The 23,767-nt window shown below is 35.9% G+C and overlaps 1 protein-coding gene and 1 pseudogene across 1 annotated transcript; both read left to right on the top strand.

The window, feature by feature from the left end:
• LOC109824942 lies at positions 497-3,486 on the top strand (annotated as a pseudogene).
• LOC109824943 (G2/mitotic-specific cyclin S13-7-like) lies at positions 4,111-5,804 on the top strand. Its single transcript, XM_020391578.1, has 2 exons — positions 4,111-4,820; positions 5,094-5,804. The coding sequence occupies exons 1-2, from the start codon at positions 4,566-4,568 to the stop codon at positions 5,181-5,183; spliced, it is 345 nt and encodes a 114-aa protein (XP_020247167.1). The 5' UTR covers positions 4,111-4,565; the 3' UTR covers positions 5,184-5,804.

Genomic DNA, 23,767 nt, shown 5'->3' with positions numbered 1-23,767 from the left:
TTATTTTTATAATTTTTTATTTCAAAATGCTTGATAACTCTTGAGAGCTTAGGAGATGTTTGGTTGTTGTTGGTAAAGTTGTGTATTTATGACACAACTTGAAAAGTTGTTGTCCACCTCATCAATTTTACTTTTATACTTTTCTTTGTTTGTTTTTTATTTCATTGGAATTATAAATTGCTTGTTTGGTCTGCAAATGTAACTTTAATTGTTTGTTTGGAAAGTAAAAAAAATGGTCCCTACTCAAATGATCATATTGGTTGAAATTATTTTTTATTATTTTTTTCTGACTTCAATGTCAGCTTTTTCCTAAAATCATGTTTTTTTTATGAAATCACTTTACAAGCCACATCAGCATATGAAATTACTTTACACTATTTTCATAACTACAAATAAACAATTGAAAGTGATGAAAACTGATATTGAGATCCATTTTTTACACTTTTTATCTTTTTATATGATAAAAACATACAACCAAACGGTCAGGGCTCCCAACTTGGAGCTTGCTGGACTTGCCCTTAGCAAAGCTCTCAACATCTTCATCTCTCTTTGAGATTACTGATTACTGCTCATCTAACCAATTTCTTTGCAGGGTCTTTGATTATTTATTAACCAATTTCTTTGCAGGATCTTACACATCTGTCTCCTCTGAGAAGATGAGGTCGAGAATGAGATCTCGGGCCCCGCTTCGAGAAGTCGGATCCACAATTTTCATCCCTCCTCTTCGATCCTCTTCTCTTCCGAATCCGCTGTCGAGACAGAGCAGTGTAAGTTTCATTTTTCATCCCTCCTCTTCGATCCTCTTCTCTTCCGAATCCGCTGTCGAGACAGAGCAGTGTAAGTTTCATCTTTCTTTTCAGTGAATTCTCATTTTCTCCTTCCGAATCCGCTGTCGAGACAGAGCAGTGTAAGTTTCATCTTTCTTTTCAGTGAATTCTCATTTTCTTTGTATTTGGGATTATGGGTTTTGTTTGTTTCGTGTTTTGGAGGGAACTCGTGGGTTTTAGGATTAACAGTAGGACTTTGTTCAGTTTTATCTGGCATCTTTAGTAGCGAGAGAAATTTAATGAAAGTAGGGATCTTGAGATCTATTCTTTCATTGTTATTCTCCAAGAACTTACTTTTCTATAATTGGGTTTATGAGTTTTGTTCTTTTTAATGTTTTTTGGGGGTTTTCCCCCTGAAATTTTAGAATTTTTATCAATAGGGTTTTGTTGGGTTATTCATTAGTTTCAGATATTCTTGAAATTTCCCCTTCTACTATTCTTAGGTAATTAAATTCTTGAACGCTTAAAATATTCCGTACTTCAGGAATCTAATCTGTTCATTTCTTGATAAAAATTACAGGCTGACAGATTCATACCAGATCGATCTGCTATGGACTTCGACTACGCCCACTATGCCCTAACAGAATCAAGAAAAGAAAAGGAAAACAACTCATCAGCAACTGCATCCCCATCCAAAGAAGCCTACAGAAAACTCCTAGTCGAGACCCTCAACAACCGAACCCGAAATCCTAGCCTTCAAGAGCAAACCCCCAACCCCTACTGATGGCTTCTTATCGGGTACAACATCTGACCCGTTAACCTTCTCCTCTCACCTAACCAAACCGAAACAAAGAAGATACATTTCTCAGACTGCAGAGCTGACATTGGATGCTCCTCGTCTTGTTGATGATTATTACCTTAATCTTCTTGATTGGGGAAGTAGCAATGTGCTCTCGATTGCACTTGGAAATACTGTGTATTTGTTGAATGCTTCGAATGGATCGTCATCTGAGCTTGTGACAATTGATGAGGATGTTGGTCCTGTGACTAGTGTTAGCTGGGCTCCTGATGGCCAGCATATTGCTGTGGGGCTTAATAATTCTCATATTCAGTTGTGGGATTCGACCAACAGTCGACTGGTTAGTACTCTTTTCTCTTTGTATTTTGATTTCGATTAGTCTCGGTAAATTCTTTGAGAATTGGTAGATTTAAGTTGTTGTTGCTTTGCACCTCAAGTTTGCAAAAACGGGTTATTTGAAAAGTTCATTTCGTGAGCCTATCTAGTTTTCCAATTAACGAGTAATCGCTTGCGTCGTCTAGGATTTGGATACTTTGTACTGCAATTAGGTAATTAAGAGATCAGTTCTTCGATCATAACTGTTTATTACTTATATCTGATTATAACTTTTACTCGAAGTGGACATAGAATCAGTCATCTACATTTTAGATAATTATGATTTTGTCAATGTGGTATTAGGAGGTGACTCAAATTTGCAAACATATGGATTTGGGTACTGCGGAGTCCACTTAGGCCATAGCTAATCCTGATTATCCTGCAATTTCAGAAATGAATCACATTCATCAATATTTTATTTGGTAGTAATGATTCGAAGAAAAATGTTACTGAAAAACAAAACTTGCAATTTATATGTGGATTTGGATTCCCTCCAACTTATTCAATTAAACTTATTTTGATTTATTGCTTCTGGAATAGACTACTGACATCGGAGTATTTTTTTTACTGCAATTTCTACAGCTAAGAACATTGAAACGAGTCGACAGATCTCAGGTCGGCTCTCTCGCCTGGAACAACAACATCCTAACAACCGGAGGAATGGATGGAAAAATCGTAAACAACGATGTCAGAATCCGATCACACGCCATCCAAACTTACCGAGGACACACCCAGGAAGTCTGCGGCCTTAAATGGTCAGGCTCAGGCCAGCAACTCGCTAGCGGAGGCAATGACAACCTGCTCCACATCTGGGACCTCTCAACGTCATCCTCAACACCTCCAAACCCAAACCAATATGTTCATCGCTTCGAAGATCACATGGCAGCTGTCAAAGCCCTAGCTTGGTGCCCATTTCAAAGCAACTTAATAGCTTCAGGTGGAGGTGGAAGTGATCGATGCATAAAATTTGGAACACTCACACTGGGGCTTGTTTGAATTTGATAAATACTGGGTCTCAGGTTTGCTCGCTGCTTTGGAATAAAAATGAGAGGGAGTTGTTGAGGTCTCATGGGTTTAAGAATCAGTTGACGCTTTGGAAGTATCCTTCAATGGTTAATATGGCAGAGTTGACTGGACATACTTCCAGGCTTTGGAATGTTTTTGAAACTCCTGAAGTTGCTAAGGGGAACTCAGTGCCCTTCAGTAGTTATAATCATATTAGGTAAAAAAAGTTTTACTGGAAGGTTCAGGGGGATGGATCGAAATTCGAGGAGTTTTTATGTGATTTAATCACTATAGGAAAGGTAAAATTTAGGTTCATCAATTTGGAGTTTCAGGTTCGATGAAGTTTAGTTTTGCTGAACATTTCATTTGTGTGTTTTGCAGGTCAGTGGCAGGAGGCCGCTACATTCACTGACTGGCTGTTTTGTGAGATTTTCCTCTCTTTTTTGCTAGGCATATAGTACATATGCCTTTAATATTAAGTTTCCTAAGAGATATTTTGATTATTTTCTTATTTAATTCAGTATCTAGACTCTCAGACAGAAATTAATGAGAAAATGAGGGTCATTGTTGGAGATTGGCTGATTGAAGTGCATCACAAATTTGTGATGCACTTCAATCAGCCAATCTCCAACAATGGCCCACAATTTCTCTTTAATCTCTGTCTGAGAGTCTATATAGTCATGAGGCCTGTTAGATTGCTACATAGATATTACAAACAATCACAGTCAATACTTGAACAGGCAAAATTGTGGTACAATATCAACAAAAATGAATGAATAATCTAACCTTAGAAAGCTTATAAAACTTGAAGAGATCCTCAACATAGTCAACAACAACGAGTTGATCACCGATATTTGATGCATCAATGTCTGGGATAGAATCTTTGAGTTTTTCAGTAACACCGCAAGCTGCCTACATGAACCCAAGATAGATGCAAAAGATTAACTCAAAACCTTAAATAGGGTATTGATCCAACTATCGATTTTACTTAGTTACTCTCTAATTTCTTTCAAATTTGGTTCTTTTCGTGGGCTAGGCTATTTTAGGAGTATTACCTTTTTAATATTTGATTTAAATCCGTGTCAGGTAAGATTTGAATCCAAAAATTCACTGACACTTTGTATAGAGTTATAATTTTATACTCTACGAATTACCCATTGACTTTTTTGGGTAATTGGTAGAGTATAAAATTATAACGCGATGCAAAGTGTCAGTGAATTTTTGGATTCAAATCTTACCGGACGCGGATTTAAATCAAATATTAAAAAGGTTATACTCCTAAAATAGCCTAGCCCACGAAAAGAACCAAATCTGAAAGAAATTAGAGAGTAACTAAGTAAAATAGATAGTTGGATCAATACCCTATTTAATGTTTTGAGTTAATCTTTGCATCTATCTTGGGTTCATGTAGGTTGCTTGCGGTGTTACTGAAAAACTCAAAGATTCTATCCCAGACATTGATGCATCAGATATCGGTGATCAACTCGTTGTTGTTGACTATGTTGAGGATCTCTACAAGTTTTATAAGATTTCTAAGGTTAGATTATTCATTCATTTTTGTTGATATTGTACCACAATTTTGCCTGTTTAAGTATTGACTGTGATTGTTTGTAATATCTATGCAGCAATCTAGCATGCCTCATGACTATATAGACTCTCAGACAGAGATTAAAGAGAAAATGAGGGCCATTGTTGGAGATTGGCTGATTGAAGTGCATCACAAATTTGAGCTGATGCCGGAGACTATCTACCTTACTTTCTATATAATTGATCGATATTTGTCAATGAAAAAAGTTCTGAGGAGAGAATTGCAGCTTGTTGGTGTGAGTTCCATGCTCATTGCCTCCAAGTACGAGGAAATTTGGGCTCCACAGGTATGTTTGCTATTGGTTTTTTGATTATTTTCTTGAGTTACATCTTTCTTTTTGCTAGATAAGTTCCAAAAAATTCACAAGTTACTGCTATCACTATTTTACAGCATAAACAAGTCCATGACTGCCAGTAAATTGTAATGTGTATTTCTTCTGGTTGGCTGATTCTATTGTAATATGGATCTTAGATTATTGTAGTTATCTCAACTTTTCCCCATTAAAATTATACCTGATAATTTTCTGCATATGTCAATTTGTTGCACTTTATTGGCATAGGTAGAGGATTTCATATGCTTATCAGACCGAGCATACAGCCAAGAACAGATCCTGGCCATGGAGAAATCAGATATTAGTGTCCATTTCTGAGAGGAAAAATGGTTACGTCATAACTTTTTACATAGCTTATTCCCTCAAGCTTAAAAATGTCTTATCATTCAATTAAATACGTCTTTATGAGATATTTTAACCTCCATGAATCTAATCTACTCGTAATTCTCTGCAAATTCTCCTCTCATTTACGTTAGTCGGGTCATCAGCAGTAGTAGTATTTCCATCAATAATAACCAAGTACAGATCAAATAGGGAAAATAATGGAAATAATAATCAACAAGAGCAGAATTAAATACCTGTCGATGGACATGATTGGATGTATTGTTGTTGGTCTGACACCAACGGAGGTTTTTGTAATTGGAGTTGATGACGATACGATATCTGCTTTCTTTTGAAAATAAGAGGAGGTTAGCTCATGGTCCTAAAAACCCTATTAATCAAAGTTCGCAATGGCAGAAACAAGATAAGTATAAGATGGAGGCTTTACTCAAATTCATGAAAAGTCTAAGGTATTTTGATGAAATTAAGATAAAAAGCCTGAACATAGCACTTACAGCACCAAGTAGTTTTTTTGTTCGCTATGCTGCTTATGTTTGTAGGATGTAGACTTTAAGAACTGACCTATCCTTTCCTCTTATCTGAGTTTTTGTTCTTCAAATTTCTTCCCAACTGATCAAGTTTTTATGGACATCCAATTCTTCGAAGCCAGCAATCTCGAGTCCTTCCACTCTAAAAGAAATTCATCATCAAGCACAAATCTAAGTGGCGATGTCAAACCAAAGGCAGCTCCAAAGACCAGCAGATCTCTCTCATGACTCCCAGATCCCCGGAGCAAATATCAATTTGGTGAGCTTATCTATCCTGTCAGCCTCAGGCCTGAGCGAGCACCTCAATATCCCGTCTGAATCTGATGATGATGTTGATGATGAAGAAGATAGTCCAACATCTGACAAGCTACACCCAAAAAATAACCATCCTTTCTGGTGGAGATCCATGATAGAATCAGCATCTCACAATTGTCCTCATCTCTACACTTCCAATTTCCTCTTTCAAACAGCAACATCTTTGGGGCCTTGGTTTTTGTAATTGGAGTTGATGACGATACAAGATCTGCTTTCTTTTGAGAATAAGAGGAGGTTAGCTCATAATCCTAAAAACCCTATTAATTGAAGTTCGCAATGGCAGAAACAAGATTAGATGGAGGCTTGACTCAAATTCATGAAAAGTCTAAGGTATTGTGATAAAATTAAGATAAAAAGCCTAAACATTTCCATCTTGTCATTGTTTTTCTTTAATTTAGTATTCAATATATAACAGATTGGTAAAGGAAATCTCTCCTTGATAAATTCGAATCAACCTGTCATGTATCGATATATTATACATTTGAATATGTAATGTAATATTAAGATATGAAAAACAATATCCCGTTGTAGCAACAAAGAATTGAAGTATCCAATAAGGCTAATTCGCACAATTCAAATACCCATTTTCATAGTTAATTATAAGTTTACGTTAACTAATAACCATTAATCATTCGGTGACAATTGAATTAGAGACATGCAAAACAGCAGAATTATTATGCAAACGAAATAACAACTGTGGCGACTAATAGCAACAATATTAACAATGTGGCATTGTAAGAGCTAAAAGGGGGAAAAAATTGTGAGAAAAGGAAATAATAGAAAATCATGAGGGTTCACACAAACATCAAGAAAAATGTCTTATCATTCAATTAAATACATCTTTATGAGATATTTTAGCCTCCATGAATCCAATCTACTTGTTGTTAGTCTAAGTGTAGACCCAAAGTTGAAGCCGAAGTTGGAATCAAGAAGATGAAACAAAACGAAGGAAACATGAAAACTACAGTACGGTCGACCGTGGTGCTCTCGGCGGTCGACCGCGAACGTGCACGTGACTGAAAAAAGTCTAAGGACTTTTCGCGATCGACCGACCGCGAACGTGCACAAAACAGAAAAAGTCTTTGGACCTTTTCCGGTTGACCGCGACAGTTGGTGCGGTCGACCGCGCCTGGACCCTGGAGTTAAGTTGGTCTCTAGACTTTTTACGGTCGACCGTGACTGGTTCGGCGGTCGACCACGAGTCGAGCTGGCAGTTTCCTAATCTGTTTTGAATTCTGTTTGGGCTGAGATTCATATATATATCTATATGTTTTCTAGGGCTAATTAAGGACGTGAAAAACCATTAGAAGAGAAAAGAAAAGAGAGAAAATCTCAGAGAGATTAATCCTTTGTTTGAGTGCTTGTATTCCTTCTTCAATTATTCAAAGAGATTATGTGGTGTGGCTCCCGAGGACGTAGGCACGTTGTCGAACCTCGTTAAATTAGTGTGTTCTCTCTTGTTCTTATTTTTGCAAGTTTTATATTTAATTTATGGTGAATTTCTTTCTTGCTCAACTTTCTAACAAGGTCCGGAAGGGCATGAGTTCGATTTGATTGTTTCGAATCCCTCAACACTCGTAATCCTCTGCAGCTTCTCCTCTCATTTACGTTTGTCTGGTCATCAGCAATAGTAGTATTTCCATCAATAATAACCAACTACAGATCAAATGGGGAAAATAATGGAAATATTAATCAACAAGAGCAGAATTAAATACATGTCGATGGACACGATTGGAGTCGGTATTGTTGATCTGACACCAACGGATGTTTTTGTAATTGGAGTTGATGACGATATGAGATTTGCTTTCTTTTGAGAATAAGAGGAGGTTATTCTTGTGTTTGGGTTGGAAATAGAAATGTCAAGGGTTGTTATCTTCCTTTTATATTTTTTTCACATTCGGTGCACCCGTTTTTAAGAAATTTCTGAAGTCATGCAACCCAACGAACTTTTTAATGCCTTTACACATAGTCTATTTATCAAAACATTATAGGAATTCATGACAGCTAAGAAGGTATGTAGTAGCATACAACGGAGACTTATACGTACTTTTAATATTCAAAATTTCTATCCAGAAAAGGTACGTATTTTCCCTATTTAGATAGCTATATTTGTAATATTTTAAGAAAAGCATAAATATGGTTAAGGAAAATTAAAAATCGGAGCTTGTATTGTCGAAAAATAATAGAAACAACACCCAATACCTTACACTGAAATCAGTGGAATTTGGACATCAGCCTACTAAACAAATTTATTCAACACTTATATAGGCAACTGATTTCCTACTTCGAAGATAAAGAAGAAAGCTCTATCTACGACACACTTCATATGCATTTCTCTAACAGGGTCAATGATCAGGAAAAATGTTAATGAAATAAAAAAGGTATATCTACGACACACTTCACAACCAATTTTCAAAAGTCAAATCAGAGAGTTATCATGCAAAAAAAAAAAAAAAAAACCTGTAAAAGCGTAGAGTGATTATTAAATGGCCGAAAATTATAACTTACATACAATGTAATTGTATGAAAATAGTCAAAAGTTCGACTTCAACAAGGTTCTACCCTTCTGCTTGCGGCCATTGTTTAACAGCATAGGGTCTAAAAGTTATCAGCTGCCCCTAAAACATGTATTCATGATTGGTTATTACTTTGGAGTATATCATAATGAACATAGAGCGAACAAGGTTCATCATTTATTGAATGAATAGAAATGAGTCTACTTTTGAAATGCATGAAAAAATGTTAATTGCATTATAATAGAATCTTATTTTGTGGAAAGACAATTAATAAGGCTCTTCAGGAATTTTGATATGGGATGCCTATGGACTAAATCATTATATAATGTTTTTGGAGCTGGTTGTCACATATTTTTAGTTACAAGTTTTGGCTGTTGAGGAAGGTGAGTTTAATGTTTTGTTCTTTCAATATAAACTAAGCATATAGCTCCTTCATCCTTTCTAAGATATTCAATTAGATTTTATTGTGGAAAGCATGAGGTTTAAGGAGGTCTAATAAAAATCTGTGTTGGAGTTATATAATAAAGATAACTTAAAACTTGAGTTTGTAGAGGAAAAGAGGAAAAAGTTTAGTCCCACATTGAAAAAGAGATGGGAAGATAGGCTCTTTATAAGCCTTCCTTTTCTCTCCTATGCCTAGAAGAAAACAAAGGTTATGCTCCACACCACACACGCGCGCGCCGGCCGGGCTCGGGGTCGGGTCGGGTGGCGCGCGCACACGACCTGCGGACACGAATGCAGCTCCGGTCTGAGGGGCCCTTAATCTGCTATATTTTTATTTTTGAACAATTAACATGTGATAAATATTTTGTAACAGAAATATTTTGTAACGGTAAAAATTTATTAGTGTGATTAAAAACGTGATAAATATTTTGTGAATTTATTATGTAACGGAAGCGTTTTTTAATTTTATAACGGCTAAGTTTTATTAACGTGATTAAAACGTATTAATTACGAGATTATGAGTAACGGCTGTTTTTCCCTATAAAAGGATCTAAATTCCGAAGAGTTTTACACAGTGAAAAATTAACAGATCTCTTCTCTCCTTCTCTTTTCAAAATAGTTTTCTATTTACGCTGGTTCCCTGAAAGTCTAGAAGAATTCGCAAAACCTTCTTGAAGCTCGTGCCGACGAGAAGGAGGTCGTCTGACCGAGGGTCGTTGTATCTCCGGGGACTTTTGCCGCGTAGCCCTGTACGAGAGGGGGCAATTAGTTTCTTGGGACAGTGCTTGCACGCCTCGACCATCAGGCTATATTCTAAACTCAGCTTAATTTTATATCTATTTTTGAATCATTATCTAATTCTGTTAAAACTGCATTTTGTGCTAATTACACTCTAAACAGCTTATATTCCCAACAATCCAAGAAACTAATTGGTGCTGTTTAGAATAGTATCATGATTAGCATTCTGATTTTCATGTTAATGATGTCTGCAATACTTAAAAACGAAATGTTACACTGCATGATTATTCTGTTGAATGAATGCTTTATATATTTCTGTTGCATTATAATAACAAAACTATTCATTCATAATCAGATTATGGCTACAAGTGAAATTATGTCTGCTAAACCAGAGAAGTTTGATGGGAATAATTTTCGTCGTTGGCAAAACCAAATGAGATTTTGGTTAACAACCCTACATCTAATAACAGCCATAGAACCAGATAACCCATCTTCATCTAGACCAGTTACTAGGCAATCTTCCTCATCTTCCTCCACAGATTCCATTCCTATCCCAAGAACACCTCAAGAAATAGAGTATCATTGTCTACATAGAATCTTAGGAGCTTTATCTGATAGATTATATGATATATACTATACTATCACTAATGCTAAAGTTCTGTGGGAAACCCTAGAGAAAAAGTATGGTTTAGATGATATGGGAATTAAAAGATTTAAAGCTTCTGATTTTAACAAATTTAAAATGGTAGATTCTAAACCAATGAATGAGCAAATTCATGAATTTGAACATATAGTTCACCAACTAAAAGTGAATGGATCTATCCTAGATGAAACATTTCAGATAGCATGTCTTATAGACAAACTTCCCGAGTCCTGGTCAGATTTTGCCAAAAACCTTAACCATACCCAAGGAGATCTTACACTAGAACAAGTGTTGAATTCCATTAGAATTGAAGAGCAACATAGACTCAGGGAGAAAAATGTGACAAAATCTGAACCCAAAGAACCCAAAGTAAACAATGTTGAATCCAAACCCTTTCCCCAACACAAGAAACGTCCCTTCCACCAAAATCAAAATAAAACATTTAAGAAGAAACCCTATCATCAAAATAAGAACCATGTTCACTTTCAAAAGAAGGAAGGAGCTGAACGTCGAGCCTGCTTTGTTTGTGGAAGAACCAACCATCTTGCTAAGGACTGCTTTTTCAAGAAAACTGAACCACCCAAGCCTAGGAAGGGAGGACCTCCACCTAATAAGTCACAAGTAAACATGGTGACTTCCAGTCCAGCTGAGGCTGCTTTCAGGTCTGTTCTCTTCACTCCTGAAGTAAACATGACCTTTCAAGCAAATGATTGGTGGATTGACACTGGAGCTAATATTCACGTTTGCTCTAATCAATCTTTGTTTTCCACCTATCAGGTCTCAAGTAGAGGAACTGTGACAATGGGAAATAATAATGTGGCTCCTGTATCCGGAATAGGTCGGATCAACCTAAAGCTGACTTCTGATAAGACTTTGATCCTGCAGGATGTCCATCATGTACCAGACATTAGGAGAAACTTAATTAGTGGATCTTTGTTAGTGCAACAAGGCTATAAGCTTGTTTTTGAATCAAATAAAGTTGTAATAACTAAGGGTTTGAACTTCATTGGAAAAGGTTTCTTATGTGATGGTCTTTTTAAATTGAATGTTAAGAATTCTACTCTTGCATCTCCAATAGCTTTGAATATTGAACCTTCCATCACTTGGCATCAAAGATTAGGACATGTGAATTATAATTCAATTAAAAGATTGATGCATCTCAATATAATTCCAAAGCTTAATATAAAAGATGATGAAAAATGTGAAATATGTGTAGAAGCCAAACTTCCTAAGAAACCATTTAAAACTATTGATAGAGATTCTGAGATATTAGAACTCATCCATAGTGATGTTTGTGATTCAGGAAGAACAACTAGAGGGGGTAACAAATATTTTGTAACTTTTATAGACGATTGCTCTAAATATTGTTACCTCTACTTAATTAAGACTAAAGATGAAGTCATAAACAAATTCAAAATATACAAAGCAGAAGTTGAGAATCAGTTGGATAGGAAAATTAAAATACTAAGATCAGATAGAGGTGGTGAGTACACTTCTAATGAATTAAAACAATTCTGTGAAGAGAATGGAATTATTCATGAAATAACAGCTCCATATACACCTCAATCTAATGGAGTAGCTGAGAGAAAGAATAGAACACTAATGGACATGGTAAACTCAATGTTAATTAATTCTGGTGTGCCAGAAAATTTATGGGGAGAAGCTCTCATGACTGCATGTCATATACTAAATAGAATTCCATTCAAGAAATCTGATAAAACCCCTTACACAATTTGGAAGAATAGAAACCCTAATTTAGATCACCTAAAAGTGTGGGGGTGCTTAGCAAAAGTCAAAATACCTGAGAATAAAAGAAAGAAGATTGGCCCTAAAACTGTAGATGGAATTTTTATTGGCTATGCTTCTGATAGTAATGCAAATAGATTTTTAATAATCAACTCTGACATTAATGAGATAGCCAACAACACCATAATTGAAGCTAGGGATGCACATTACTTTGAAAATATTTTTCCTTACAAGACCAGAATAAACAACACAGGCCCTAGCTCTAATAATTCAGATCCTAGTTCTAATCAAGGTGAAACTAGTTCTAAACAAATTAGACCACTAGAAAGTCCAGAGGAGCCTAGGAGAAGTAAAAGAACTAGAATAGAAAAGGTCCATGAAGATTTCTATGCATTACTTGTAGAAGATTCTCCAGTTACATTTGAAGATGCAATGAAATCAGTAGATGCTCCATTTTGGAAGGAAGCTATAAATAATGAGATACAATCTATAGTTCAAAATCATACTTGGGAACTAACTGATCTTCCTTCAGGATGTAAAACCATAGGATGTAAATGGGTGTTTAAGAAGAAACTTAGACCTGATGGAACAATAGATAAATATAAAGCCAGATTAGTAGCTAAAGGATATACCCAAAAGTCTGGTATTGATTATTTTGATGTCTATTCTCCAGTAGCTAGGATTACTACCATTAGAGTCCTCATAGCTCTAGCATCCATTCACAAATTAATAATACATCAAATGGATGTTAAAACTGCATTTTTAAATGGAGACTTAGATGAAGAAATTTATATGGATCAACCTGAGGGATTTATAGCTTCTGGACAAGAAAAGAAAGTATGCAAGCTTATTAGATCACTATATGGTCTCAAACAAGCCCCAAAACAATGGCATATGAAATTTGATGAAATTATACTATCTTATGGATTTGTAATTAATCAAACAGATGAGTGTGTATATCATAAAATAGATAAAAACAACAAAATTGTGATATTATGCCTATATGTTGATGACATTCTTATTTTTGGTTCTGACATACAAATCATAAATGATATCAAACACTTTTTATCACAAAATTTTGACATGAAAGATTTAGGTCAAGCTGACCTAATTCTTAATACTAAAATCATGAAAAATGAGAATGGATATGTGCTATCACAATCACACTACATAGAGAAAATCCTTAAGAATTTTTATGATCCAAACTGTCAACCTGTTTCCACTCCATATGATCCTAATGTACATCTAAAGAAAAATACAGGTCATCCTCAATTACAAAGAGAATATGCACAAATAATTGGATCACTAGGATTCCTAACAAACTACACCAGACCTGACATTGCTTATGCAGTAAATAGACTTAGTAGATATACATCAAATCCTGATAAGAGTCACTGGGATGCTCTAGAAAGAGTTTTGAGATACCTAAAAGGAACTATGAATTATGGTTTACACTATAAAGGTTATCCATCTGTACTAGAAGGTTATTCAGATGCAAATTGGATTAGTGACTCAGTAGATGTAAAATCCACCACAGGATTTGTGTTCCTTTTAGGAGGAGGAGCTGTGTCCTGGAAATCTACTAAACAAACTGTAATGGCTAGAAGTACAATGGAATCAGAAATGATAGCTCTTGATACTACTAGTATAGAAGCTGAATGGTTGAAAGATTTACTAACTGAAATTCCACTAATGCAAAAACCATTACCAGCCATTTCTATTCATTGTGATTGCAGGTCAGCGATTGACAAATGCCATCAAGAGAATGCAAATGTGAAGATGAATCGACACTTGAAAGTGCGACATAAATCCTTGAGATATAAGATGAAAAACCATATAATAGCCTTAGATTTTGTAAGATCAGAGAAAAATCTTGCAGATCACTTAACTAAAGGCTTATCTAGGGCAGTGGTCCTAGAATCATCGAGGGGGATGGGGTTAAGCCCATAAGAAAAATCACTGCAGTGGCAACCCAACCTCGCAGAGGTTCAATGGGTAGAAACAAACTGAATGAGTGATTAATTGTGAGGAGCACTGAATTTATTTGCTCCCATCCCTAGGATGATCAGTGCTCATAAAAAGCAAGTGAAAGGTTGAGTCTAACTCTTAATGAATCCAAGACCCATGAGGCAGGATGCTTACTTGCTCGCATCCTTATTAGGATTCACCTATATGTGTGTAGTTGTGAGGCCGCGACTATGGGATCAGGGCTGCTCCCTAGTAACACACATGAAAGATACCTGCGCAAGGCCGATAATAGCGCAACCCGTTTAGAATTCTTCAAAACTGTACTATGTGTGCTTTCTGTAGAAATCCGATAAATGAGACTGGTTCAAGGCGAAGTCCACCAAGCTCTCACGGATCTATACAACTGTCACTAAGTGAAGGTTCAAACCGAAAGGTACCTCCACCTATTACATAGTATAAGGGAACCAGCAATCGTATTTATTTCTTTTATTGTTATTTCTGAACTATTTTAAGTTTTAAGTTATGTGGGGGATTGTTGGAATTATATAATAAAAGATAACTTAAAACTTGACTTTGTAGAGGAAAAGAGGGAAAGTTTAGTCCCACATAGGAAATGGGATAGAAAAAAGGGGTCCTTATAAGCCTTCCCTTTCTCTCCTATGCCTAGAAGAAAACAAAGGTTATGCTCCACACCACACACGCGCGCGCCGGCCGGGCCGGGCTCGGGCTCGGGTTCGGGTCGGGTCGGGTGGCGCGCGCACACGACCTGCGGACACGAATGCAGCTCCGGATTAATGGGCCCTTAATCTGCTACATTTTTATTTTTAAATAATTAAAATATAATTTTTATTTTTGAACAATTAACATGTGATAAATATTTTGTAACCGAAATATTTTGTAACGGAAAATATTTATTAGTGTGATTAAAAACGTGATAAACATTTTGCGAATTAATTATGTAACGGAAATGTTTTGATAACGGCTAAGTTTTATTAACGTGATTAAAACCGTGTTAATTACGGGGTTTATAAGTAACGGCTGTTTTTCCCTATAAAAGGATCTAAAATCCGCAGAGTTTAACACAGCGAAAAGCAACAACCTCTTCTTCACCTTCTCTGTTCTTCTCTTTCAAAATACTTACTGTTACAATTTGCTGGTTCCCTGAAAGTTTACGAAGAATTCGCAAAGCCTTCTTGAAGCTCGTGCCGACGAGAAGGAGGTCGCCTGACCGAGGGTCGTTGTATCTCCGGGAGCTTTTGCCGCGTAGCCCTGTACGAGAGGGGGCAATTAGTTTCTTGGGACAGTGCTTGCACGCCTCGACCATCAGGCCGTATTTCTAACCTCTATTTACTTTTCATTTGATATATTTCTTATATCTGCGTTATAATAGTAATTATCTGTTAATTATCAAATTGTTTAAACTGATTTTCGTTATTGTCTAAACAGCTAATATTCCCAACAATCCAAGAAACTAATTGTGTGCTGTTTAGAATAGTAACATGATTAACATTCTGGTTTTTATGTTAATGTTGTCTGCAATTCTTAAAAACGAAATGTTACAATGCATGATTATTCTGTTGAATGAATGCTTTATATATTTCTGCTGCATTATAATAACAAAAATATTCATTCATCATCAGATTATGGCTACAAGTGAAGTTATGTCTGCTAAACCAGAGAAGTTTGATGGGAATAATTTTCGTCGTTGGCAAAACCAAATGAGATTTTGGTTAACAACCCTACATCTAATAACAGCCATAGAACCAGATAACCCATCTTCATCTAGACCAGTTACTAGGCAATCTTCCTCATCTTCCTCCACAGATTCCATTCCTATCCCAAGAACACCTCAAGAAATAGAGTATCATTGTCTACATAGAATCTTAGGAGCTTTATCTGATAGATTATATGATATATACTATACTATCACTAATGCTAAAGTTCTGTGGGAAACCCTAGAGAAAAAGTATGGTTTAGATGATATGGGAATTAAAAGATTTAAAGCTTCTGATTTTAACAAATTTAAAATGGTAGATTCTAAACCAATGAATGAGCAAATTCATGAATTTGAACATATAGTTCACCAATTAAAAGTGAATGGATCCATCTTAGATGAAACGTTTCAGATAGCCTGTCTTATAGACAAACTTCCCGAGTCCTGGTCAGATTTTGCCAAAAACCTTAACCATACCCAAGGAGATCTTACCCTAGAGCAAGTATTGAATTCTATTAGAATTGAAGAGCAACATAGACTCAGGGAGAAAAATGTGACAAAATCTGAACCCAAAGAACCCAAAGTAAACAATGTTGAATCCAAACCCTTTCCTCAACACAAGAAACGTCCCTTCCACCAAAATCAAAATAAAACATTTAAGAAGAAACCCTATCATCAAAATAAGAACCATGTTCACTTTCAAAAGAAGGAAGGAGCTGAACGTCGAGCCTGCTTTGTTTGTGGAAGAACCAACCATCTTGCTAAGGACTGCTTTTTCAAGAAAACTGAACCACCCAAGCCTAGGAAGGGAGGACCTCCACCTAATAAGTCACAAGTAAACATGGTGACTTCAAGTCCAGCTGAGGCTGCTTTCAGGTCTGTTCTCTTCACTCCTGAAGTAAACATGACCTTTCAAGCAAATGATTGGTGGATTGACACTGGAGCTAATATTCACGTTTGCTCTAATCAATCTTTGTTTTCCACCTATCAGGTCTCAAGTAGAGGAACTGTGACAATGGGAAATAATAATGTGGCTCCTGTATCCGGAATAGGTCGGATCAACCTAAAGCTGACTTCTGATAAGACTTTGATCCTGCAGGATGTCCATCATGTACCAGACATTAGGAGAAACTTAATTAGTGGATCTTTGTTAGTGCAACAAGGCTATAAGCTTGTTTTTGAATCAAATAAAGTTGTAATAACTAAGGGTTTGAACTTCATTGGAAAAGGTTTCTTATGTGATGGTCTTTTTAAATTGAATGTTAAGAATTCTACTCTTGCATCTCCAATAGCTTTGAATATTGAACCTTCCATCACTTGGCATCAAAGATTAGGACATGTGAATTATAATTCAATTAAAAGATTGATGCATCTCAATATAATTCCAAAGCTTAATATAAAAGATGATGAAAAATGTGAAATATGTGTAGAAGCCAAACTTCCTAAGAAACCATTTAAAACTATTGATAGAGATTCTGAGATATTAGAACTCATCCATAGTGATGTTTGTGATTCAGGAAGAACAACTAGAGGGGGTAACAAATATTTTGTAACTTTTATAGACGATTGCTCTAAATATTGTTACCTCTACTTAATTAAGACTAAAGATGAAGTCATAAACAAATTCAAAATATACAAAGCAGAAGTTGAGAATCAGTTGGATAGGAAAATTAAAATACTAAGATCAGATAGAGGTGGTGAGTACACTTCTAATGAATTAAAACAATTCTGTGAAGAGAATGGAATTATTCATGAAATAACAGCTCCATATACACCTCAATCTAATGGAGTAGCTGAGAGAAAGGGGCCCTTAATCTGCTACATTTTTATTTTTGAATAATTAAAATATAATTTTTATTTTTGAACAATTAACATGTGATAAATATTTTGTAACAGAAATATTTTGTAACGGTAAAAATTTATTAGTGTGATTAAAAACGTGATAAATATTTTGTGAATTTATTATGTAACGGAAGCGTTTTTTAATTTTATAACGGCTAAGTTTTATTAACGTGATTAAAACGTATTAATTACGAGATTATGAGTAACGGCTGTTTTTCCCTATAAAAGGATCTAAATTCCGAAGAGTTTTACACAGTGAAAAATTAACAGATCTCTTCTCTCCTTCTCTTTTCAAAATAGTTTTCTATTTACGCTGGTTCCCTGAAAGTCTAGAAGAATTCGCAAAACCTTCTTGAAGCTCGTGCCGACGAGAAGGAGGTCGTCTGACCGAGGGTCGTTGTATCTCCGGGGACTTTTGCCGCGTAGCCCTGTACGAGAGGGGGCAATTAGTTTCTTGGGACAGTGCTTGCACGCCTCGACCATCAGGCTATATTCTAAACTCAGCTTAATTTTATATCTATTTTTGAATCATTATCTAATTCTGTTAAAACTGCATTTTGTGCTAATTACACTCTAAACAGCTTATATTCCCAACAATCTGTTGGTTTAGCTTTCTGGAAAAAGGAACAAATTTGCTGCAACTTTATGTTGATATCAATATGTCAATATGTAAGGGAGACACAATCGAACAATCTCATGCATTTACATTTAAATTTATTGCAAATACTCAAGTAAGCAGGCTTCCTATTTTTAGGTGTTATTAGCGACTGACATGGTGTTGCTGAATATGCCATCTGTTAGGGCTTGTTTGTTGTCAAAAATGGATGCTACATGTTTATTCCCACTCCCATCTATGGTTTTGTAGTAAAGGCATTTCGGAAAATTGTGATGTTAGTCTGACAGCTGTTGTACTTTTTTGACAACTCCGGGAACAATTTAAATATGTGAAGACCCCATTTGGGTGGTAAATAGTTTATCATGTTCTGACAGCTTACAAGTGCTGATAAGAGGATTGGTGCTAGGAATTTAAAAAGTAAAAATAGAAGTTAATTAAGAAGTTTTTCTTTTATTGAGCTAATGCCACCTGTTTGTAAATGGCGTTGACTGCTAGGATTAATTATTAAATCTAAAAGCCATTTTGGGGTTAGTTGCTTGCTGGACTGTGAACATTCTTTACTTACATTCATAATAAGCATTGTAAAAGTTATCACCTCCTAAAAAAAAGATTTGGAAATATTCTATGGAAAACGTTGGGAAAGATGGATACATTTTTGTTCTCAGTTCAATGGATGGCTACAAAGAACTTAGTTCTAGCAGTAATTATCAAAATTATCTGTTTGCTTCTAATAACCAGCATAAATAGGTTTATGTAGTTTATGATTCACTTTGAACAAATCAATCTTTCTGCATATTCTGCATGTTTTCTTGGCATTGTAAATGGCTTGTTTTTTTATATTTATAATGCAGTGTGGCTTCAAGTAGTAGTAATTTTCCTGAATAATTTATGGCCAATGCGCTTAGTAGATGTATATGTATATATTGACTACCAAAACCTGAACCTTACTTAAGTCTTCTTTAGTGTTCAAACCAAAACTGAGTTCTCAAACATAGGCCGTGCACAAGTTGTACGACACGTCAAATCAAGAATGTTTTATTTTAGAATCTTCCTACACATTTAAGGATTAAAAGTTTGGCCTTTTATTTAAAGGAAAAAAATAGAGTTTCTGCTATATCTCTTAGACTTCTGCCTTATTTACTTCGATTTTTGTTTTATTAATGATAGTAAGATTCTTTTTCTCCAGGTTAGAAGACAGCCTTCTATGTGGCCAAATATGAGAAAACACTGGTTAGGAAAGTATTTGTCCTATGGATTTGGAACTTTCGTCACGAGACCTATCAGAACTTTGCATGTAGTAGCAGGTTATTCCTTCGGTGTTACCCAACTTTTGTGCAATACTGCTTGTATGGCCTCCCCTTTGCAAATAGAATTGGTCAGCATTCTTATACTTTCAAAGTCTCTATTTATTGATTCTTAAATGTGTTGTGTGTAAATCATGGGAGGTGATTTCGGCCATCCAATATTAGGTTATGCTTTCGAATGAAGCAAGATAAACATAACATACATCAAAACTTATCTGAACAGATTATGGGTATCAGTCGACTAAAAACACCCCCGGCCGGTCGACTGACCCTTGAAATCAGTCGACTGACCCTTGAAATCAGTCGACCAATAGGTGTTGGTCGGTCGACTGATCAATGAGTATCAGTCAACCGATGGGTGCACGGATTATGGGTTTCAGGTCGAGTCGGATTTTGGGCCTGTTTGATCATACACATATATATATGATATAAAACTGACTTTTCTCATCTTTTTTTCTGTATTTCCCACGTTGATCAGTAGCCACACCCCCTCAAAAACCCTAGAGATTTCTCTTGTGATTTTGGAGAGGTTTGAGAAGCAAAAACCCTAAAGGAGGGCGAGATCGTGGGCTTTTGACGAAGGAGGATCGAGACTATCTGGTATTTGAGAGTTGAGCATAATTTTTGAGGTAAGTTTCATCTCCTCCAATCCCATCCCCATTTTCCTTGGTTTTATTTGGTTTTTATTGAATTTTAAAACCTATTTTCATGTGTAGAGATCACACCTTAAACTATATGATATAAAGGATTGATCTTCTTAATTTAAAGAGTTAGGAAACGGGTCCTTGAGTTGGATTTTATATTTAAACACAAGATTTTACTAAATTGAATTGTTTTTCATGATGAATTTACAAATATTTCATGTTAGGGTTAGTAGTTTTCCCTTAAATATTTGTAAGTAGAGTAAACCCTAAATACCTTAAACAAAGTTTTAACACGTGAGATTACTTTCAAAAAGATTTTGGCTTTGATGATTTGCAAATAAAACATGTAACTTAGAGTGTTCTCCAGCATAAGTCGACTGATCAAAAGAATTAGTCGACTAAACTAGTCCTCAGCAGCTAGATTTTTGCTTGGGTCTGTCGACCGATCAAAGAAATCGGTCGACCGGTTAGTCTGTAGGGATCTAGAAGTTTCCACTGGTCGGTCAACAGACAAGCTATCAGTCGACCGATTGAGGTTATCTTGTGTGTATGTTTGTGCATGTTGCCGACCGGTCGACCGAATGAGATAATCGGTCGATTGATTTAGGCCGTACTATATACGTTGTTTTTTTCTCACTTGCGTTTGGTCGCACATACGAAGTACGAGCCGTTCATCGACACACGTGCGTGACCATGAGAGTGTACACACATTGGTTTGAGCATGCACGAGCTATTGGAGGTGCGTAACCTAACATTTTGAGTTTGTCACGATAGGGAATGCCGTTTGTTTCATTTTACGTTGGTTTTGGATGCTTGAGTGGGGTTTGTTGGTGCACTTCAATGAGAATGCGGATTGATTACACTAAGAGTGTTAGTTGGTATACTACAATGAGACCGCAGTGGACTACACTGTTATGCATCATCGTTTTTCGGAATAGGTTGATATTGAAAGTACTATTGAAAGTACCCTGGGGAGGAGTGAATAGGGTAATTGCTAATCTAATTCGATTTTGATGCCAAATTAAAAACTTCTAATGCAATATCCTAACAATATGATATACAAGATAAATATGCAAGGATAAGCAATGAAATAATGGACAATAAATTATGAGACAATAAGCGATATAAAAATATATACAAGAATAAGTATACCAATGCCAAACAAAAACAAGCAATATGATCACAGAGTTTGGTCTAACACTCGACCTACGTCTCCGCTCCTCACCTCGAGGAGATTCTCCACTATCTCAAAATCACTACACAATCGGTTTTCAAAGCTAACTGAAAACTTTTATAAATCACACGTTGTCAATCCCACAATACACTCCTCTAAGTGTTGGCCTACCCGTGTCACCTTTCTCAAGTGCTTGGAATTACTACATCTCTCTAGGCTTTTACAACTAAGCCACTCCTCTTAGAATTGACCCCGGTCTCTCCTAACCACTCCTCTAAGTGTCCTTGTGTATTACAACATGTTTCAACAAACTAGGGAAAATAAAAGATTTTTTCTCTAATACAAATGAGAACGAAATGTAAGCCAACTCTCAATGCAACACTCTCACAACCCAACTATACTATATGTGAAATACTTAAGCTCAAATGGTTGTGTGTGTAAACAATGAGTATAATAAAATTTAAACTCAAATCAATCTAGCATAAATATATGAGAATAAAATAATAATTTTCTAGAAGAAAGGAGTTTAGAAAACTTCTCTAAAAATAAGAGAGGTAGATATTTGAGATTGAAATCCTCAAGAATGATGTTGCAATCCTACTCTTGTGAAAATCTTTTTGCATAAACAAACACATTTGATTTTTCTTTTAAAAACCCTTAAACAAACTTGCAAAACTTTGTTTTAAACATCCATGGTTGAGCAAATGAATCATAAGGGCTATTTATAGCCTCTCAAAACAAAACAAAGCATTAGGCCAAAAACTCTCCGCTACTGGACATTTGACTGTTGATCGGTCGACTGATGCAAGGAATCTGTCGATTACTTTCGACTAAAAAATAGACGTAGAAAAAATGCTACGTGTGATGCCCTGGGTTCACATAAGTCTGCAGTCCAAGGTGAATCCAAGAATTTCAAACCTGCCATGCATCAACATCGTGCAACAACACGTTTCACCATCACAGTTATCTCTCTAGTGGAAACAAACAACATGTGTAGGTACAAAACAAGCAAAAGAATATTAAAGTAGTACAATGAGCAAGATGAGTACAGAAGAGATGTACAATGATCATCATCAGGGTTCAACTGAAATAGAATAAAATATATCTGAAACTGGAACAAATGTAATATGTCTCAATACAAAGAGTCAAGTGAAATTCTACTAAGGCACTCAACCTTTAAAAAATAAAAATACAAACTCTAATGTCTGAAGATAAACATCTACTATGGAGCTCTGAAAATAATTATAAATATAATATAATAGATGGAAGCTACTATGCATCTTCATCAACCTACGACTCACCGTGCGCCTGACTCGCTGTCTGAAAAAGGGGGAAACAATGAGGGTCAATGCGCTAGCGAGATCATCTTCATTGCCCAGGGGGAAGGGGTAGGAGTATATAAAAAATACATGTTAGTACATATAGATATAAAATCATCCATACTACACTAAGTGGAAATTGGTATTTAGAAACCCACAACACGAGAATTAGTACGCCGAGCGAAATAATCCAAACAAGGAAACCCTCAAGTATATACCATGTCTCAAATTGTGAATCGCTAAATACCAATTCCAATCCTATGAATAAAAAACAACACGTATACTACAACTCCTAACCTAAACCATGATGAGCCAATGTCAAAATCTCGGACTACCCTCGGGTAGTTGGCGTAATCATAACGAAAATATCATCCAACATAATCCTCTCCATAGAACATGCCATGTATGCCAAATATCCAAATTATACCCTACTCTCAGGTAATGTAGCATGGGAGCAATAACGATGTTATTGTAAGGCCATCTTAATATCCTGTGTCTACCACCTTACTCAATCGTTCTTCGGAGATAGGTAAATCACCATATTCCGTACGATGCATAACAGATGATCGCCAAGCAAAGTATAGACATATCAGCCCGGTCCGAAAATACCATGATCGTTCTAGAGTGTGGTCCATCCGCGATCTCATTTGCGGTAAACTAACCAACTCTAAGTGTAGTCCATCTGCGATCTCATTGCAGTATACCGACTAAACCACTAAGCATCCACAACTGATATAATATGCATTTTATGTGTTATTCCAACACTATTGATGCGGCATAAACATGTACTAAAAATATTACAAGTGCACAACCGTGTCAAGTTGTAGTATAAAAAGTTATCGATCCCACGAGGAAGGTGTTTTGTAGGAGAAAATATAAATTCGGTTCTTATGGAGGAAGGTGTTTTGTAGGAGAAAATATAAATTCGGTTCTTATGTTGTGTGCGTGACAAATAGGAGTGATGAGTGAATGTGATTGTGAATTCGGTTCTTATGTTGTGTGCGTGACAAATAGGAGTGATGAGTGAATGTGATTGTGGAGAGATAATGA

The sequence above is a fragment of the Asparagus officinalis genome, chromosome 10, assembly GCF_001876935.1.
Source record: "Asparagus officinalis chromosome 10, Aspof.V1, whole genome shotgun sequence".
In the NCBI taxonomy this organism is placed as follows: Eukaryota; Viridiplantae; Streptophyta; class Magnoliopsida; order Asparagales; family Asparagaceae; genus Asparagus; species Asparagus officinalis.
The sequence above is the reverse complement of the archived record's forward strand: the minus strand, read 5'-3'. Positions and strand labels throughout refer to the sequence as shown.

Coding starts and splice junctions, on each gene's coding strand:
- LOC109824943 (XM_020391578.1), top strand. CDS start 4,566: ATGCAGCAATCTAGCATGCCTCATGACTATATAGACTCTCAGACAGAG. Junction 4,821..5,093: donor AGGAAATTTGGGCTCCACAG/GTATGTTTGCTA, acceptor TTATTGGCATAG/GTAGAGGATTTCATATGCTT.